Source organism: Panulirus ornatus, chromosome 28 (genome assembly GCF_036320965.1).
Source record: "Panulirus ornatus isolate Po-2019 chromosome 28, ASM3632096v1, whole genome shotgun sequence".
NCBI lineage: Eukaryota > Metazoa > Arthropoda > Malacostraca > Decapoda > Palinuridae > Panulirus > Panulirus ornatus.
Window position 1 is genome coordinate 20,296,202 of NC_092251.1, and position 20,983 is coordinate 20,317,184.

At 45.3% G+C, this 20,983-nt stretch overlaps 1 protein-coding gene across 1 annotated transcript in view; it reads right to left on the reverse strand.

The window, feature by feature from the left end:
- Positions 1–13,960: 13,960 nt before the first annotated feature.
- MnM (myomesin and myosin binding protein) overlaps positions 13,961–20,983 on the reverse strand; it is a 100,814-nt gene continuing 93,791 nt past the window's right edge. Inside the window, 1 exon segment of the mRNA XM_071678861.1 lies at positions 13,961–20,930. Coding sequence (XP_071534962.1) covers positions 18,288–20,930 — 2,643 coding nt within the window. The 3' untranslated portion in view covers positions 13,961–18,287.

Genomic DNA, 20,983 nt, shown 5'->3' on the forward strand with positions numbered 1-20,983 from the left:
GGTGTGTGGTGACTTCCCTCCGCTGCCCTCAAGGGAAGCGAGAATCATAAGAGGCAAGTCAAGGACAAGGTCAGTGACTGCCATCCTCAGCAACTCAGATGACCGAGTGAGAAACTGTTAAAAGAAAATGTCTGACGATACAAGAAATTAATGGGTGTGTGCTTCAGTTACGTCTGTCTACTGAATGGTGGTATAAGAAGCTTAACAAACTGATCCACTGATCTTCAATGTATTTCTGGAGGGGTTAGAATGAGTGGTGCAGCGCCCCAAGTGTGGTGGCCCAGGAAGGTGGTGGACGGGGGTGTAAAGGAACACTAAGGGCAGATGGCACGTAGGACATACCAAGAGCTGATGACTCCGAGACCAGGGAGGTCTGGGAGCCAGGGCGGCGCCTTCTGGGTGGTGGTGTGGGCATGAAACCTCCCTCCGCTCCGATGGACGAAGCATCAGCAACACCTGAAGAAGGAAAATGGTTCCGTTCACAACCTGGCTCAGTGAAGATGACGCGATGCTCACCAGTCACTCTGGATGTCATGCAACACTTCTTGTGTCACACGGAGACGGAGGGGATATTGTGGGGAGGGAGGGGATATTGTGGGGATGGAGGGGATAATGTGGAGAGGGAGGGGATGCGACGGAGTGAGGGGATATTTTGGGGAGGGAGGAGATGCGGTGGAGAGGGAGGGAATGTGGTGGAGAGGGAGATGTCGTGGGCATTCAACTGGTGGACCTGTAGCAGGATGTGGCCAGTGGTCATGCCTCTGCTGGCCACCTCCTGCTAAGCCAAGAGAGGGAGACGGGAATGTGCGCCCCGCATGAGGTACATTTCTTCAGTGCCATGACGCGCCACTGTGTAAGCTAGAACCTACAGATGACTACTTAAATACATCTCAACATGGACTCAAGACCTATGATGACTGAGGGAAGAATGCTTCCTGCATATCAGAATGAAGACGGCTCAAACTTCTGAGCTCACAAGAAGGTATCATTCACACTAGTAGTTTATTTACTCTAATGATGTACTTCTAATGCAAAAAGATAGGCTCGTACTTGCTTAATATGAACACTAGCCATGACGACGGATGTAAAAAAAAAGATCAGTAAGGTGATGGTAGGAGAATACTATAGTCTTTTTTAAAGAAATGACACGCGAATTAAATGTCAAGTGAGTGTAGCTCTGGGCGACTACTGTTGACGGTGACTAGAGAGTGTCAAGCGCAACAAAGACAGAAGTGTGTGTTTGTCGTCCTCGAGATGTGGGAACCTTCTCTCAGTAGTTTCCTCCCTGAGGCATTGCGAACGTTCAAGTGAGGAAGACATGAAGTGACTGTACGTGTGGAGGCCCCGGAAAAACAGGTTTTATGATGTGTGGATCTTTGGAAATCTACACGCCCCCTTTAAGGCGCCTTGAGGCAATGTTTCTAAGCATGTGTGTGTGTGTGTGTGTGTGTGTGTGTTGGGAGGAGTTAACCTGTGTTATGTTTGTAAGTGTCGTAAACTCGGTTAATGTCTCTGCCTGGGTGCTTGGAATGAGAAAGAGTCTCTAAGTGATGAGGCGATTGTGGTCCTGGGGTGTGTGAGACAAAGATACTCTATCTTTGAGGACTTTGGAATGATATTACTTTACTGTGTGAGTCTGTAAACTTAGCAATAATATTACTTGTTTCTTTCAGGTTATAAAGGCTCTCGGATAGTGTTTCTCCCTGGATATTAGGGAACGAGAGAAAATACTCATCTCCACGTTTGGCAAGACTGAAGTAATGCTTTTGTAGAGGTGTGAGGGTTCAATAAATGGTGAGGAACCTGAGATGTAGGCGTAGGGTTGTTCTTCCTAGCATGGAGGGGTGTCTGGGGTAATGTTTACCTCTGTGTTTCGAGAAGTAACGTTTTCCATTGGTAGTTGGCACTTGACGGGTTCCTCTCTATGAGCTGAGACCCGATGTAATGTCTTCCTCTGGGAGTTGGGACCTGAGGTATTGTACCTCTTTGGGACTTTGAGACCTGAGATAGTGTTTCCCCCTGAGAACCGGGACCAGGTTCCGTTTTCTCTCGACACCGGAGGCTGAGGTAGAATTTTCCGTCAACTATAGTGTACCCGAATTAAGGAGTTCTGAGGGTAATGATGTGTTGGTGAGGCGTCCGGGAAGGCTATTTAGCATGTAAGAACAGCTAGATTGATCAGATGAAGACTACTTTATGTCTCAAAGATCAGAATGTGATAACTTGAAGATTCATGTATGTATTCATGTTCACAGTTCATGACGTAACAGTTTTGCTGTCCAGTGACGTCTGTTTATCGATCTAGGGAAGGATCAGCCAGACTAGTGAGGACTTTCCAGTACTACTGTTATGTCGTCTGTTTGTATGTCTGTGAAGTGCCAACTGATGGTAAAGATCTATGATGACCTGGTGACCCCGGGTGCTTGGTGAGTGTAGCCAGCACATATGGTGACATCGATGACCCCTAAATGGGATAGGTGAGTGTAGCCAACATGGATGACCCCAAACGGGATGGGTGAGTGTAGCCAACATGGATGACCCTAAATGGGATGGGTGAGTGTAGCCAACTTGGATGACCCCAGATGGGTGAGTGTAGCCCACATGGATGACCCCAGACGGGGTGGGTGAGTGTAGCCAACATGGATGACCCTAAATGGGATGGGTGAGTGTAGCCCACATGGATGACCCCAGATGGATGAGTGTAGCCCACATGGATGACCCCAGATGGATGAGTGTAGCCCACATGGATGACCCTAAATGGGATGGGTGAGTGTAGCCCACATGGATGACCCCAGATGGGTTAGTGTAGCCAATATGGATGACCCCAGACGGGATGGGTGAGTGTAGCCAGCACACGTAGTGGGTGCTGGAGGAACGTACCGAGAGCAGACGACTCAGAAACTATGGAGGATCGAGAGCCAGATCGGCGGCTTCTGGGCGGCGGGGTGGGCACCACGTCTCGACCACCCTCCGCCCCCAGGGTAGCGAAGGGCGGCAGGTCTACCCCTGGAGGAAGAAGAGGGTAAGGGAGTCACACACTCACTCTGGCTTGATGGGAGGGAGACAAACGTATCTGTTACTTGGAGCTGTCACTTGGGAGGAGAGAGAGAGAGAGAGAGAGAGAGAGAGAGAGAGAGAGAGAGAGAGAGAGAGAGAGAGAGAGAGAGAGAGAGAGAGAGAGAGAGTTAGGTCAAAGGAACGACCAATCATGCTGACTGTTACCTGGTGAAGAGTGAGAATGTGGTGAGGGGAATATGAGTGAGATAACACACCACACTTTTAAGTATAAAGTTTATAAGTACAAGTTGTCTCGAAGTTGAATTAGTAATGCTAACGTAAACACGGTTTTACTGATACATTGTTATGGTCTTCAATATAATCACCTACCTCTACGATGCTGCCACACACAGAATGCAAAAAAGATACGTCAAGGAAAAGCATATTCAGATATGCAAATTTCAAAATCCTTTATGAAATAGGTTTCTAATAAGACTATAAACACAGAATAAAGCACCACCTCTCACCCTTCACATTGGATCAGCTGTCAGGAAAGACAATAACACGACAAATGTGTTTGTATTCCACCTTCGATGTGCGTCTGGAGGTTTCAAGAACTCCAGCAGCGTCCTTCTTCGCGCAGCAAACAAGAAATGGAGAAATGCTTCTCTGCTTGTGTGAGGGACCCAGAGAATATTCCTCACTGGTATAGGAAGCCTAAAACATGTCTGGTTTATGATGCAGGAGAGCTTGATTACAGTGTCTCTAGGTGTATGTGTCGGGAGAGGGTTTAAGTGTATAGATCCACAGAACTGGAGTCGCTTCTTTCTACGATCTACAGTCGGTGTTCCTCTATGGGTGTGATGTGGGGGGAGGGGGGGATCACGTTGTCATGTTGGTGTGACAAATCTAGGGAAAAGTGGGGATGTGGGATACAGCTTATCTTTTGGGGCAGGGGTGTGGGATACAACGTTTCTCTTGGGGCAGGGGTGTGGGATACAGCTTCTCTTTTAGTGTAGGGGTTTAGCATTTAGATAGAAGACGGGGTGGGGTTGGGTGCCGCGGTCTAAGAGAAAACCCTCGTCAGTGGTGATGTTCAGGTGTTCCTGAAGGAGGTAATGCATCCCTGTGTGTGTTGAGACCTGCCTGCCTTGATGTCTCTCGTTGGAGACTCACAGTAAGTGTGAGGGTGTGGGCACCTGAAGGAGGATGTCTTCCTGGGTGTAGAAGACTTGGTTCTCCTCTCCAGGTTTGGGTAATATTGCAGTTTTGTTGTGGATTTGGTCCCTCTTTGTGTACAGGGCCGGTGTGGAAATTACGTGTCAGATGCGCGCGTCTTTTGATTAACGCCAGCATCTCAAATGTGGAGACGTTTAAAGGTTCCTAGCTGACCCAACTCTGGAGGTGTGCGGGACGACACTGGTGCTACCTGAGGTGTGTAGGCCAGGAGAGGCTCTGTTAGTAGGCGCCACACAGCAGACTTACTGCAGCGGTTAGTCATCCTAGGCTCTGCAGCTGAGGACAATAGCATATAAAGCGAGAAATAAGCGCATTCCTCTGCATGTCTACTTGATTTCAACCTAGCAAAGCGTACGAAGCACTATCCACTCCATCTGAATACTAGTCATAGTAACTTTGGTCTCTTCTGGGAGACATCACCAACGTACCGAGGGCAGACGACTCAGAGACCATGGAGGTCCGAGAGCCGGAGCGGCGGCTCCTAGGAGGTGGGGTTGGCCCCACGTCACGGCCGCCCTCCGCCCCAAGGGTAACACAAGGCTGCATGTCTACCCCTGGAGGAGGAATACGTTCACACTTTAAACTTGCTGGAAGAGAGACACAAGGGTAAACATTCTCCTTTACGCGTAGATATTACGAGAGCTCCTGCAGAGGTGGAGACGCGGAAGGACAGAAACCTTCTGTACCTTTCGTGATGAAGGAAAAGCTGATGAACGAATAAAGGAGGGAGTGAAAACAGTAAGCAATATATGCGTGGTACGCCACCATACTGTAGCGTAACGCACGGGTCCGTCAAATGGACAATTAGATCATATAATATCAGAAATACAGTGGGTGTAAAGCTGACAAAAACTGAACACAGACATGAACAGTGGCACCAAAACACATCAGCCCAGCGCTGAAAACGAGTCACTTAGAATAAGCAGCGTTAGTAAATATGCTCCAAAAAGCTGGTTTACAAATAAACATAAATGCCCTGTGTGTCAATCCATCAGGTTAATCACTGCAATATTTTGTGGCTGAAAACATGAAAGCACCTTCAAAGGAACTTCATAACAGCAAATTCTACGAGAAAGAAAAAATGACCTTGAACGTAAAATCTTTTACTTCACACGACTGTGAATATGATGCAAAAAAAACCATAAATGTAGTATTTTGTAAATAACTATCTATCTGCACAGTAAGAGGAGGGAGTTCTACCCTCAGAGCGCCTTTTCTCTTGAGCTTTTTCTACGATCATACACCATTTCAAACTTTTAAATTTTGGCAGCATTCACAACTTTATCATTTACTTTATTCCTTTCGTCAGCTACTCTGATACTTAAAAAGTATTTTTCTCGTTCTTTCTATCACTTTTTTTCACTTAGATTCTTGCTATGTCTTCTGTTTGTTCTGCCTTTGCCTCTAACGAACAGCTGTCCACTATCATCATTCTCCGAGTCGTTTGCAATATGGTGTTCGAAATCACGTCATCACTTACCCTTCTTTCATGCATAGCTGGAAAATCAACATCCTGCAACCTCTCACCGTAACTACCATTCCCATACTTTAGATGTAGCTATGTTGTCCTCTTCTGGACCTTCTCAATTAGTTCTTTCTGCTTAGTGCGTTGATTGGATGAGATAACTTGTGTCAAGTTGTTGTTATCTGTTGATACAAAAGGCATTTCCTCAAACTCAGTTAATCACTTTCGTCCCATCAGGCATTATCTTTTGAGTGCTCTGTGGTAATCTGGGTGGTGGGTCGCATATCTGACGACTGTCGCTCGGTGGGCAACGAGATCATTCATTTCAGTGATATGTGTCGTACTCCCAACTCACATACTAACACCTCTCGTCATTCTAATACACACTCCTGAAGCCCTCATGGGTGTACCTCCTTCCCCTTACCAGTAGGATAGATGACTTTGGTGACTCCACGGCAAATTTCGTCTCCAGAGCAACAAAGAATAGATCGCGACCGCTAACGCAGTGATCTTGTTCCCGTTTAGGGATGGTGACCTTAAACAATAATGACTTGTATATGTAACTGTGCACAGACTTTTTTACGGTTTGTAGCCTCATCAAATGTTTGTTTACAAGTGCTGATCATTTTAGTGATACAGCTGTTGCTATACGGGGCTCTACTCGTCTTCTGTACCAGAATCTGTTTGGAATTACCTTCCCCTCGTATCCTTTAAGTCTGCAAACATCAGCAACTAAAACAGATTTAATTTTCTTCCAAAACAGAAACACCACGAAATTTGACGGTCGTGGGAGGAACTGATCAATAGTACGGTTACTACAAATTAAGGGTAAGGGTTCCTCATTCCCTTTCTTGACGAAGCAACGGCAAGAAGATAAACAGAGGCGATCCTACAAGCTACTGAGCGTCTGTGGGTGGCATGAATGGCCTACTGGTGATGCACACGGCTCCAGATGGGTGAGTAGCAGAGGCGGCTTGCGTGAGTGGCTGAGAGAGGCGTGAAGAACCTACCGGGAACAGACGACTCTGCGGAGGCTCGAGAGCCCCTCCGGCGGCTCCTTTGCGGCCGGGTGGGTCCAACGTCATGCCCACCTTCCGCCCCCTGGGCGCAGAAGGTCGGCACACCACCCACCGCTGGAGGAGGGAGAGGAAGGGGTTCACACAACTACCTTCGTTCACAAACACTAACTTGGTGGTTCGAGACTAGACAGCCCTTCCATTGGACTTTTATAAGGACAATTAAGGAGGGAACTTTCCTGTCTGGTTTAAGCTTAGGACCAAACAGGAGGAGGAGTAGGGCTGGGAGAACACTGTGCATCGAAATGAGGTGGAGAATCACGATGCACCATAATACAAAAGGTTTGAGGTTTGAGGATTATAAAACTATTTGACGAAACACATGGAAGTGCTGGACATGCAACATCTTTACACATCAAAAGTCATGGAAAATCCTATGGAAGAAAAGGGTGAAACATGTTCTCACAATAGGCAAAGATCCCTACAGGACTGTTAGTGTGTTTTTTAAAGTCTGGGTACTTAAATCATAAGTGTAAGTAATAACTAAATACAGCTGCAATATGTCACGAGGAACGCAAATTCACACCCTTATCGTCTGTAAATAAAATCCTGTATGAGATGGACAGATGCCAATCTACTACTGTAATATCGAGGTGGCAGAGGGCACCAGTATACTACATATGAGTGACCAGAGGGTCTCAGACGCCAAGAACTACTATTAAAGAGGCATATGTGTTCCTCTCTTGCTTAGATCCCCTAAAACACAGCTCCTTTGTAGGTGAGGGAGGCGCCATGAGCAGTTGCCCATGGAGGTGCGGAGCCAGGGATAATGTGTGTCTTTGTGAGTCTGCTGCAGGAGCGACGTACCCATAGCGGAGGAGTCGGAGACAGTAGAAGCTCTGGAACCCGAGCGGCGGGGCCTCTGGGGTGGAGCCACCTCCTGCGCCCCGGCAGCTGCCTCTGCTGCAGAAGGAGGGATGACCCACGTCACTAAGCAGTGTGTCCCCCACCACCACAAGAGACACTCTGTCCAGTTTAGCTTCATCAACAACAGCAGGAGTACGAGGCAGACGTCGAGCGAACGCGTCCAGCAACCAAGAACTAGTGAGCTAAACATGTTCGTTCGAAGATCCGTCAAGTACCGCACGAAGTGAATGAAGCAGTCACCATGACAGGAGGACTATAGAGCCGAGCACATAAGACTAATTGAGGTGCAGAGCTCTGCTGCTTAACCCTCAGAGCGGAAGTACTACCAGCAAAAGGAATTCTTCGAAATGCAAAACAAGACTGAAAGGAACTTAAGTCCTCTTTACATTTACACGACGTTTTGTATGAGTTTGCTGAAGCAAAAGATGGTAGATTCTTGAGAAGTGTAAATTTTGTATCATCAAATCTAATTCAGTAGTAATTAATCTATGATGCCAAAGACTAATTCCCTGTCTCAAAATATATGATTAACCTTGTATAAAACTACTAAGATTTCGCATGATTTACATAGAAACATAGATTTGTGATTCCTTTTAAGAGAAAAAAAAAATTACTGATCCTAATTTCTCTTTTGTTAGGACTGAAGAGTTGATTATCATGTTAACTTCTGGGTTAATTTACGAGTGAATCTGAAGTTAATAAAGCAACTTAGTAATTTGGTCAGTAATATTATGTTCCGTCTGAGTTATACTACAATCTAACTAACTGAAGTTACTATAATGTACAAAGCTTAAGTATGCATAGCATTCTGTTAGTGTGGAGGCTACTGCAGATCTGATCATTCTGCTGTAACTAAAATGTTTAAGTTGATGAAAAAGTCTCCACGTCAGCCTGGGTGTTGGGTAAAGATACGCACTCTCGTATCACCAACACCTGTACGACTACTTGTTCATCTGATATCTCTACCTACCTACACACACACACACACACACACACACACACACACCGTCTATGTGTGTGTGTGTGTGTGTGTGTGTGTGTGTGTGTGCGTGTGTATGTAAGGCTGTTTGAATCAATAATCGTCGAGAAGCTTTTAGTGTTCGACTGTAGCTAAGACAGATACAGAGATGCCTCTATTGTCCGTTGTAAGATTCTAATGAAAAATGCATGGCTTTGAAGATTCCTTCCTGCATGGCAGATATGAACAGAGCGTTTCTGTCCTTCGTCTTTTATGGAGTCTATGACGCAGCCACACTAAACATGGTATAGAACTGCTATATCTCACTCGCCAGAGACATATCTTTCGCCATATCTATGGGTATTTCATCATTTCTATGGATGTCTCGTCTGGGTCCATCTTTAAACGCTAACATCGTCTCTCTTGCTCCAAGTCTAAGGTGTCTCTACGAGTGATGATGACCACGGGTATTTCTTAGGTGTAACATGTCATAGCAAGACCTGCGGGGCATGCCGGAGTCAAGGGGAATGGGCAAAGGAATTCGGATGACACAAGGCAGCAGAACACACCTCGAGTTAAGTCTGTGGGATAAGGGAGTCATACACGCAGGGCCGTCACAAACAAGACTGAAGAGAACATTTCTACTGATAAGGATAAAAGTCGAGACAAGGTTAAAGATTACGTTACCCCCAAGGTATCTAATGCTGATGAAGACTCAGTATCGTATTTTGTTCATAGAAAACTCGCCTTTGCACTAACGCATGTGACCATCGCGGATGAACTAAACACGTATGAAAGAAATATGCAGTAAGTTCCTCAAGTGTCTGTATACCCGACTCATACAGGCACAAAGGTTATAGAAGAAAACGACAAAAGGAGGAAAAGAATTCAACTTCTACGATGTGCAAGGAAAGACGGAGTTGGTATAACGATTAATCCTCGTGTAACGGGTCTTCGCTCAGACACCATGGGAAGCAGCGTGCCGCCGTTTCGGGTCTTCAAGAGTTAGGAATACAAGAAGACAGTTCACACGAGCTTTGGAACTGTCTTAGATCCATTTCTCTATAAAGAAACTGAATGAAATTTACTTCGCGTGGCTCATGTAAGAGCCAAATTTAATAAGTATTCAAGCATTATCATCTAAGATCGAGATACGTTCTGATCAGTGGCTGAAGATGGCCTAGATATTTTTCTAGAGTGCTGCTGTACTGCACACTGGTGACGAGATTATATCACTGATGCTGAGGGAAAAATCTTCTCTGCTTATTTACTGAATACGTGAAAGCGGTCACACTGCCTCGCCTCACAGGCTGAGGAACAGGAGGTCATCAAGCGAAAGGAACGTGAGTGGAATCTTGAGTTTACAGTTTCGCTCGCCTGACAGTCATGATTATGGATGGTGGTCGCGGCATTGGTACAATCCCCCATTTCTCATACAAGCCAAAGTTTAGCTCATTCCTCGGGCCCTGAGAACGACGAGGTTGGAGAGGAGGAGGAGCAGCAACGTCGATGTGGTCACTGTTGTTGTGTGAGGGAGTGTGGTCGTGCTGGGTGAGGAGGGGAGTGTCGCGCCTGGTGTTTAGCAGAGGCGTGTTGCTGTTCTCGGTTGTGTTGTGGTGGGTGGTGGGGTGGTTGGTGAGGGCGGGAGGTGTTGCGTGAGGCGTGTTGCTGTTCTCGGTTGTGTTGTGGTGGGTGGTAGGGTGGTTGGTGAGGGCGGGAGGTGTTGCGTGAGGGGTGTGGCTGTGCACTCCTTGTCGCCGCCGTCTTGGGGGTGGGACTGGCGGTCTGTCTTCAGAGGATTTAGTTCCTGTGGGAGGAATGTCGAGGTACAACACTAATAAGGAGCTATGGAGGATTAAGCTTCACCCTCTCTATCTACAAGATCCCTCCATGGTCGCTACTCTCCTATCATAGATTAATTTGTGTAATTAAACGTAAAACTAAATATGAAAATAAATTTGTTAAGGTTTTAGATCAAGAAGAAAAAAATCTATTTTACGAATACACCAAACCAAAATGATCTTCGAAATACCATGGAATAAATACAAAATAAAAGCTTGATTGAAATCAAAGAAAAATGTTTTAGTACGTTTACGAATGATATTAGGTCTAATCTAAATATGAGTCTTACGAGAAATCCATGCAGGTCCAGGGCATCATGCAGGAGGTCAGACATGATCAACGTACCTGGCGACTCCGAAGGTGGAATGGCAGGAGATCGGCCTCCCCTCCTGGGGACGCGAGGCGGCGGGGGAGGAGGCTCGTCACTCTCCCAGGATCCTCCAATATCCATCGACTCACCAGCTGAGCCACTAAGGTCCAGGGATCCTCCCGCAGATCCGCTGAGCCCTAGGTAGCTGCCAGCACCCAGGCGCTGATCCATGGATGAATCGTCATGTTCCATCGACGCTGCCAGGTCATAGGTGCCTCCCAGAGGCAAGTAGGTCATAGGTTGTCCATCGGAACCAGTGACCTTAATGGAAACTTCTCTACCTTGCGCTTCAGTCTGATCATACTCTAGTGTGCTACTCGTCTGGTAGGTCTCGTATTCCTGTCTTGAATATTGGGAAGATGGCCCGCGGTCCGCGGAAGACCCGGTTTCAGTGGATGTATTGTTCTTAACTGAAGGATCAGCCTTGAGGGATGGACCCCTTTCTACGGATGATACAGTCGCATGGGATGCTCCTCTCTCCACTGAAGTCTCAACTCCAAAGGATGTTCCTCTTTCCACTGAAGTCTCAACTCCAAAGGATGTTCCTCTTTCCACTGAAGTCTCAACTCCAAAGGATGTTCCTCTTTCCACTGAAGTCTCAACTCCAAAGGATGTTCCTCTTTCCACTGAAGTCTCAACTCCAAAGGATGTTCCTCTCTCCACTGAAGACTCAACCCCAAAGGATGGTCCTCTTTCCGTCGAGGACTCAACCCCAAAGGATGGTCCTCTTTCCATCGAAGACTCAACCCCAAAGGAAGGTCCTCTCTTCACTGAAGATCCAGCCTCGAAGGATGGTCCTCTCTCCAGTGAAGACTCGACATCGAAGGATGGTCCTCTAGAGCTGCCATAGTCCGTTGAAGGAGGCTTTTCACTGGAACTGCCGAGGTCAAGGGAAGGTTCTCGTCCACTGGAACTGGCAAGGGAAGACTCTACCTCGTCAGAAGCTCCCTGGCTGAGCATCCGCGCCTTGTATATAGCAGCGTCCAAGGAGCCAAAAGTCGTCGTCTCGCCGGAATCGCCGAGATCGAGGGAAGGGCTCTCGTCTGCACAAACAAGGGAAGTCAGTTGAGGAACCTCAACAGATACATCCCTCAGTGGCATAGCACTGTATTCATCATTCAAGTACCAAATCTATGAGAAGTTCTGACACATCAAAATTTTAAGATACAAGCCTAACATTGACACCTCTGTCATGCACACGTAGCGTCACCAACCTTTCAGCAGCGTAGCGGAGTCCTTGGGCAGCGAGGATCCGACGGAGGTGGTGGACTTGTAAGTCTCGTACTCGAAGGACCTTCAGGAATAACAGCGTCACTCAGGGAGGTCAGAAAGGATACATCTCAGGCTGGGGTATATACTGTACTAATGCACTACTACCACTGTCATTCCTCATTTGGAGGGAAAACCACTAAGGATAAAAGGGAATTCACGTAACTTCCTGCGAAAGTTTTGTTGCGTGAATGATAATCAGATGTGAGGTAAGTTTGCTTTATCTATCAGGGAGAACTGATCAACGGGGAAATATTACTAATATTCATGTATCATAGGACTCGAAACAGCAACGTATGATTTAAATATATATATATATATATATATATATATATATATATATATATATATATATATATATATATATATATATATATATATATATATATCAAAATAACTACAATGGGATCGTGGAGATTAAATCCAATTAAACCCGCAGAAAACGGAATGACAGAGACGCTAAGCTTTCGTCTATTTCCCCAGACGTCTTCAGGTCAACTGGTCGTACATTATCAAGGTTGGGTTATATATAGAGGCAAGAAGGGATCTACGTTATACGGGGTAAAGTGACCTGAGGTTATCCCTGGATGGGCGGGAGAGGAGGTCATACTGGGTCATCGCCTAACTTTATCATATTACATTTATTTAAACTTTGCTTCAATGGCGTTTGCTTGCTTATATGTTACGTTAAAATGTTATCAATTTTATACATTCATTGATTTAGATAAGTTTTATATTTCTAAAAATATAAGATTCAGTTATCACTCTCCCTATACAGAATGTAGATAGAATGATATTTTGGGATATAATGTAAGATAATAGATGATTATGGTTCCTCATGTGAACAAACAAACCACTTGATTCACATTCGGTTCGAACATTATACTTAAGTTAACTGTTTGTTTTCTTCAAAAGTTGACCTGTTTACCCTACGTAGATATAATTTATCACACGACTTGCAAGGGCACAATATCATGTGTTGTGAGGTTATCATTTATGAGAAAGTTTATCACTGTGTTGTTATGATTCTCAACAATGTAAACATTCAAGTTGTGATGAATTACTGAGCCTTCAGCTCGACGGTACAACCCTCAGGTATATAACCTGGCCAATGACCTGACGCTTAGGGGTCAGGTCGAAGGTCAGTTCATCATACCGTTGTGCTCTGGGATCGTACCGCCGGGCGCAAGGATCGAACCGTCGAGGATAATGATCGAATCATTGGACACAAGGATCGAACGTTCGAACACAGGGATCAAACCGACGAACACAAGGATCGAACCGTCGAACACAGGGATCGAACCGTCGGCCACAAGGACTGAACCGTCGAACACAGGGATCAAACCTTCGAACACAAGGATCGAACCGTCTTGTTCAATGCCTTAAAACATGCAGTATTTATCCTGACATTTTTCTTATCACAAATGTTGTAATAACACTCAATCAACAACTTCCATTACAACCACAACCTTATTGCTTTAGACCCTTTCATCATTAATCTCTATATTTCTTATCACTCTCATCCCCACTTAAAACACACACACACACACACACACACACACACACACACACAAGGGATGGGTTATCAATGTGACAATGACAGACTAAAACAATAAAAAATTCTTCACATTCACTAAGATTCCATTCATTCCGTATGTTTAGTCTTATCATCATTTAATGTACTATACTCAGAAAGCATAGTTGAATGCGTCATGATGGGTTATACATGTTAAACCAATGTTAAATGCATATCATAATGCAAAAAAATCGACTTATATGTTACTTTTAATTGTAGTGGATGTATGGGAGGCTATCTCTGTCTAGCTTAACAAATACATAGTTTGGTGCTACTGGATTAGTCAAATGAAAATCTAGACTACAGAAATCTACTTTATTTAGAAGTGTTTTCTACATGTTTTCTAAGTTACAAATAAATAAATTATGCTAATCAAGGGTGTGACCTGATCATTGTTCATGCAGTCAGAGGCAACTTAAGACGAAGTAGACTCAGGAATGTATACATTTAAGGAAGTCGTCATGATCCGTTCAACATAAATGTGTGTGTGTGTGTGTGTGTGTATGTGTGTGTGTGTGTGTGTGATACCTGCCTAAGATATTCATTCTCAGGTTCAAGCCCTCAGTTTTTATTTCCCCTGAGGACAACACTGGGTTTGCCACAACACCAATGTGGTGCAAAAAAAAAAAAAATAGTCCTACTTGCAGCCAACTGTACTGCCGTTTTCTTTGCTGGTCATGTGTTTCTTGTCTTGTGGGAGTGCGTGAATACCTGGTACGTGTATTCGATTGTTTTAACAAGTGGCGTGATGATGAGTGACTGGATCAAATTAGATGGTGGTAGTTCTATGGAAAGGAGTGGGTTAAAAATACCGGCATGGATCATAGCTTCACAGGTAAGTTTAAGGGTAAACTAAATTAATTTTTCTCAAAATATAAAACAAAACTAAACAACAAACCCGAACGAAAAGTTCTGTCAGCAAACCAAATCATAACAAACGAAGGCACAGGATAATGAGGACATAATGTCACACACAACCTAGCCATAGCCAGGGTTTCTGACCCTGCTCAAAACATGGACTCACACAATTTTCGAGGAAGACGAAAATCTCAAACTTCTTGCAGATCTTGAAGGTAATATCTGACCATCGTGGATGAGACTAGAGTGGAGGCAAAGTATGTAAACATGAATCCAAACTCAAAATAATAAGGTTAGGTTAGTCTACCTTTCAATGAAAACGTAATGAGAATATTTCTTATATATCCCTCACAAAATCATTTCACCTGTTGTTGGCCATGTTAAGTTAGCAGTGATGTGCGTTAACATAACACTGAGCTGGACCAAGTCAGCTCGAGGCAACGTTTATCGTCTAGTGCAGTAAGCTGCTCGCGTTTCAAGAGAGACATTGCTTCCATATCAGATAGTTTATGCCAGAAGAATTACATTATGTCACTATTATTTGACAAAGGGACGAACAGGACGAGAATCAAAGGTTATAAACAATACCAAAGCGTGGATACAGGGTTATTCTGGGAGGTATTTACACTGGATAACACTATACTCCATTCGTACAGACACACCCGGGTATGTGTCTTAAAGTCTGGTGCAGCAGCGTTGGCTCACACTGACCAGTGATGGGACAAGAACAGGTGATACAGCAAATCATCCTGGTACCGTTGTTGTCCTCTATGCCAACTTGTGCATATGTAAACATACGTCTTCTCTGCATCCACGAAACATTTCTGAAGAAACTTTGACGTCTATTTGGTTGACTGATAGACTTTAAACCTTCTCTTATGTCACTGAGGCCGACAACGTCATCTTACGTCCAGCAACGTGAAAATCTGGAACACCTGCTTTGGGTGTTGATGATCATTCGAAGACCATTCACAATCTCACTATCCATGTGGCCCGGCCTACGGCATCTGCCAAACCAGTTTGTTAAAGTATGCTTGGCTCTTACACATCTGGTGCCGCTATGGTCATACACTCTCCGGATTATTACTTATTTTGTTCCCTCTCTAAGACCAGTCATGCACGTATGTAACAACAGTACTCGTAATGAGAGACAATATGGACGAATAATTGACTGACAGATACGTCAAGTAATGTGAGTTGTCATTTAAGTGGAACCATACGGATCAAATTATGGTGGATCATTTTCCTTTCGCGGTGGTGTAAATACAGAAGTTATCCCCAAATATAACAAGAGGGAACCTCTCCAAGCCTCCAAATACTACAAGAGGAAGGCTCATCAAGCCTCCAAATACAAGAGGAAGCCTCTCGAAACCTTTTCATAAAGAAAAGGCTTCCCCCAGAATAGCTTCCATCAAATGGATCAACACCCACTGTTATGGAATCTAATAGTGTCAGCGATAAGTGAATAGGTTTTAGGACATTGTATTGATCGTCTTGGACTATAAGAATAGACGTCAAGGTTCCTTGATCTCTCCAGCTAGACTTGTGGGTGAGTCAAATAGTCTTATATACTGTCTCAGGTTTAGTGACCTTACCGAATCTTGTTCTCAGGCAACAGCTGAAACATTAACCAGATCTCAAGGTTCACAATAACGAGATCACAAACATGCATACGAAACAATGACGGACATTGTAAACATATACAGAATCATATGGGAATGAAAGTTAAAGATCAAGTTATGTTATTCCCTGTGGTTCCGCTCAACTGGTCAACTTGAGAGAGAGAGAGAGAGAGAGAGAGAGAGAGAGAGAGAGAGAGAGAGAGAGAGAGAGAGAGAGAGAGAGAGAGAGAGAGAGAGATGGATACTGATGTACTGTATATCTATGCCTGCATGTTTGATTACCTGTTTGTGACTACATATGTGCATATATGGGTAGGGCCTTTACACGCCTGAGTCCACAGATCTTCATGACTTTACTTTTCTATCATATTGTTTCTTATACTTCAATATTTCCCGCATGAGCCGTTCCTTCATTGAACTTTCCACCCATCCAGCATCTCATTACATAAGTATTTCCATGCATTTTCTTGCAATGTCTCTGGGATTAACCCTTTTGTTTTGCCCTTCAGTTGATCAAATCCTCCTTGTCCAAAGATAATGCTCAGTATCAACATGGCCAGATTAGATTCAGAACTTCTTCTGATTGTTTTTCTTGGATTTAGAATCACATATTGTAGGAATGTTTCACTGACCAAGTTGAGCTGGTTGTGCTGCTCCTAGCACCATCCTAGCTAGCTGGTTATGCTGCTCCTTGCACCATCCTAGCTGAGCCTTCATTACCTTCACTGACTATCTGGTCCTGTTCATCATGACTTTTTTGAGGACTGTATGCTACAAAATTCAAGTAGACGAGCTTATCCAATTGTCATTTTTCCTGTTTATAAACAGTGTGGAAGGCTGATCAGCATCAGTCATCATCAGTTTCTAAATTACGTTTACCTCCTCCGAGTTTTGTTTCGGGAACTCAATCAAAAGCCATTTCAACCAGTCCCTCAACACCACTCTCGTCATGCACAACTGATCCATCTGCATTGCTCGTAAACCTACCGTTCCTTTATCTGATGTCCTGGGTCTTCTGTGCTGGTTTCGGTGGGTGACCTGAATTCTGTTCTTCTCCTAGTTCAATACTGCCTGCCTATTGCATCTTCCTATTGTTTTTGTTCTTTCAATCTAAAATATCGTTCCTTTATATGTGAGTTGCCTCTTACTCTGGTATCTTAGCTTCTTCCTCAACAGAGCTTTTTCTCCTCAGAGAGAATGTGGTCCTCATTTAGTGCAAATATTACAACAATCTATTTCGCTACCTCCTGCTTTACTTGTGTTTACAATATGTCTGTGTGATTACTGCCTGTGTGTTACAGAGGGAGTGTTTTACTCGTGTTGCCCCGTCTTTTACCCTTGTATACATACGATATGTACTATGTCTTTACTCCTATGTGTGTATATATACGTACACACACCCTAGCCTAAGGCAGGTGTGTGCGTGTGAATAATGAAAGGTTTGTAATGGTCGTATATATCAAATGGGCTTCACAACACAAGTACATAAAGTGATCCACGTTCTGATTGGTATTAGTTTCTTAAGGTAAAACAGTAGCAGTACCTGCTAATCATAGCGTACAGTCATAACGATCTATGCTAAGTACACAAATGCACTAATCATACTTGTTAGCATGGTCACTATCAATGTTAATCATGTTATCTAACTTTACATACACTGATCAGTCGACTATCAGCATATCACTCACGATCATATGCTGTTATATATCCCCGTTTACTATACTGGCTATATCTGGAATGGTTATCGAAATCTCTAGTTACTGTGGTCGTGGTTAGCGTGAGACAAGAGAGGCTGGAAGGCTATGAAGAGCCAATGAAGGCAGTCAAGAGAGGCTGGAAGGGGGATGACTGGAAGGCTATGGAGAGCCAATGAAGGCAGTGGGAGGACACTGCGATGGAGTGGTCGATCAAGAAGGGCACTGGAGACCTGCCGAAGCTAGTGGTTGCCTGCTGGTTGTACAGCTTTTCAGATCTCAAGATGAGGGTCACTGATCATTAGCTTTCACTAGGTCTTTTATACGTGCATGAAATGCCTTTCTTAAGTATGGTCTCGGTGCTTGTTAATTTGAACTTCAATATCTTATCTAGGACTCGAACCCTTCCTTATTTCTGAAGAAATCCAAAAGCAAACAGCCTGAACGTCATTGTTCAATGAGCATTGAACTTCTGGCCGAGGCCAACGACCATCGACCCGAGATTACCTATCAGGTCCTTCAGCTCGTTCTTACTGGCGTCGATGCGTCCATCTGCACGATCTGCTGACGGCGCAGGATACGGGGAGACCATGGGAGACCCCAGGGTGTTCAGGGTCACGTCCTCATGCTCCAAACACCGACTCATCAACTCATCCAGGTAGGTGATCCGGTCCAAGATGGATGACTGAATGCTGACGTGGTCATATGGCTGTATGGCTGATGCAAGACTCGTCGCCTCGCTCCCGTTGGACAAGTTCCTGAGGAATCCGTCGACGTCACACAGCAAAGGCGTCCTCGACCCTCGATTCGACTTGATCTTGCTGTCGACAAAGGCCTCGCGTTGGCCCGCGGGAGACATCGAGTGATCCCTCGCCACACTGGCTGTCTTTTCGAAGAACTTGGCGATATTTTCCGCACTAAGAGTCCTGCTTTTCTCGTTCATACTGCTGACGATCTCACCAAGATCGCTAATGAGATCTCTGAGCTCCCTCCGCCTGGCGTCCACGCGTCCCGCAGAGCCTACGGGAGACAAGGGAGCGAGGGGCGACGGTATACCCAGTCCTTCGTCATCAGATGCACCGAAGCTGTTCATCGCCACGTCCTCGTTCTCCAGGCATCTGTACACGAGACCCTCCAAAAGGTCGATCCGTGACGTAATCATGTCGCTAATGTTTGGTTCCCACGAAGGTGAGTAGTAATCGCCAGGCTGAAGCTCTGCACAGATGGTGTCCTCTGCGGCTCGACCAAAGTCATAACGTCTTGATTTCTGTAGACCTGCGGTTCCTGAAGCAGATCCTGAATGAGGCTTCGCTTTTCTCGAACACATGGATGTTGACTGTGGATCTATATCCAGACTTCTCCCGGAATGAGTGAACACGTTTCGCTTTACTTTCATCGCAGCTTCGCTGTAAACCTTCGAGTCTTCCTGACTGGCAACAAATGTTGTTCTTTTTACAGTTCTCGTCTGGTTGTTGGTTGTACACTCATATTTGAGGATCTCAACTTGATCATTGATAATGCCATCTTCACCCACAGATGTGATGTGATTATCATATACATCCACATGATTTAGATCAACGTCCTCCATGTGTGTCACTGTCCTAAGTCCATTAGATGAAGTTTCCTCATTATTTATGACTTCTAGTTCAGTAGCTTCATCTCTGTGACTTGTTGTTCCTTGGAAAGTGGCTGAAGTTCCGTGTCCTTTTTTTAATCCTTTATGGTAAGGCAACGATCCTTCTCGTCTCTTACTCACCGTATTCATCAGAGATCCATCTGGACAGATGAATCCATCCTGATGAGCCGCCTCGATCGTCTCGTTTTCAAATAACTCAGATTCATTTTCTAAATCTTTCTCGACATCCTCACCACCAGGTGAAGCGCCTCGAGCTTCGATCTCTCGTGTCGCACTCCCGCTACAGGAAACAGAGTCACTGTGTTCATCACTTTTTTCGGAGCCTCGAACAATCCCCTGAACCTCTGCAGTCTCCTCCTGACGAGGGTCCTCAAGACTGATGTTCCCCAGGTTGGTCATACTTGCCAGCCCACCGCAGATGATTCGGAACTGGTTCGCTATGGCCATCCTCCCGCGAGCCGTCCATTGTTCACCAGCAGCATAGGTCTCACATGTCACGCCAGCGACACTACTGTTCCTGGGTCCTTTGGTGCTGGAATCCCTCACAACCTGGTCAGCTGTGGCTCCCTCCTCAGTACTACTGGTCCATTCTACACCGTTAGCTGTGGCTCCCCCCTCACTACAACTGGTCAATTCTACACTGTTAGCTGTGGCCCCCTCCTCACTACAACTGGTCCTTCCTTCAACGTTAGCTGTGGCTCCCTCCTCACTACTACTGGTCCATTCTACAACGTTAGCTGTGGCTCCTTCCTCACTACTACTGGTCCATTCTACACCGTTAGCTGTGGCTCCCTCCTCAGTACTACTGGTCCATTCTACAACGTTAGCTGTGGCTCCTTCCTCACTACTACTGGTCCATTCTACACCGTTAGCTGTGGCTCCCTCCTCACTACAACTGGTCCATTCTACAACGTTAGCTGTGGCTCCTTCCTCACTACTACTGGTCCATTCTACACCGTTAGCTGTGGCTCCCTCCTCAGTACTACTGGTCCATTCTACACCGTTATCTGTGGGCCCCTTCTCACTACTGTCCCTCAATATACGATTAGCTGTGGCTCCCTCCTCACTACTGTTCCTTACTACACCGTTAGCTGTGGCTCTCTCCTTACTAATGCTCCTTAATGCACGCTTAGCTGTGGTCCCCTCCTCACTATTCTTCCTTACTTTACGGTTAGCTGTGGCTATCTCCTCACAACTGGTCCTCGCTACACCGTTAGCTGTGGTCCCCTCCTCACTACTGTTCCATACTGCACGGTTAGCTGTGGTCCTCTCCTCACTACTGTTCCTCAATACACGGTTAGCTGTGGCTCTCTCCTCACTACTGTTCCTTACTACACCGTTAGCTTTGGCTCTTTCCTTACTAATGCTCCTTACTGCACGCTTAGCTGTGGTCCTCTCCTCACTATTCTTCCTTACTGTACGGTTAGCTGTGGCTCCCTCCTCACTACTACTCTTACCACCATGTTAGCTGTGGTTCCCTCTTCATTATTCTTCCGTGCTAGAACGTTAGCTGT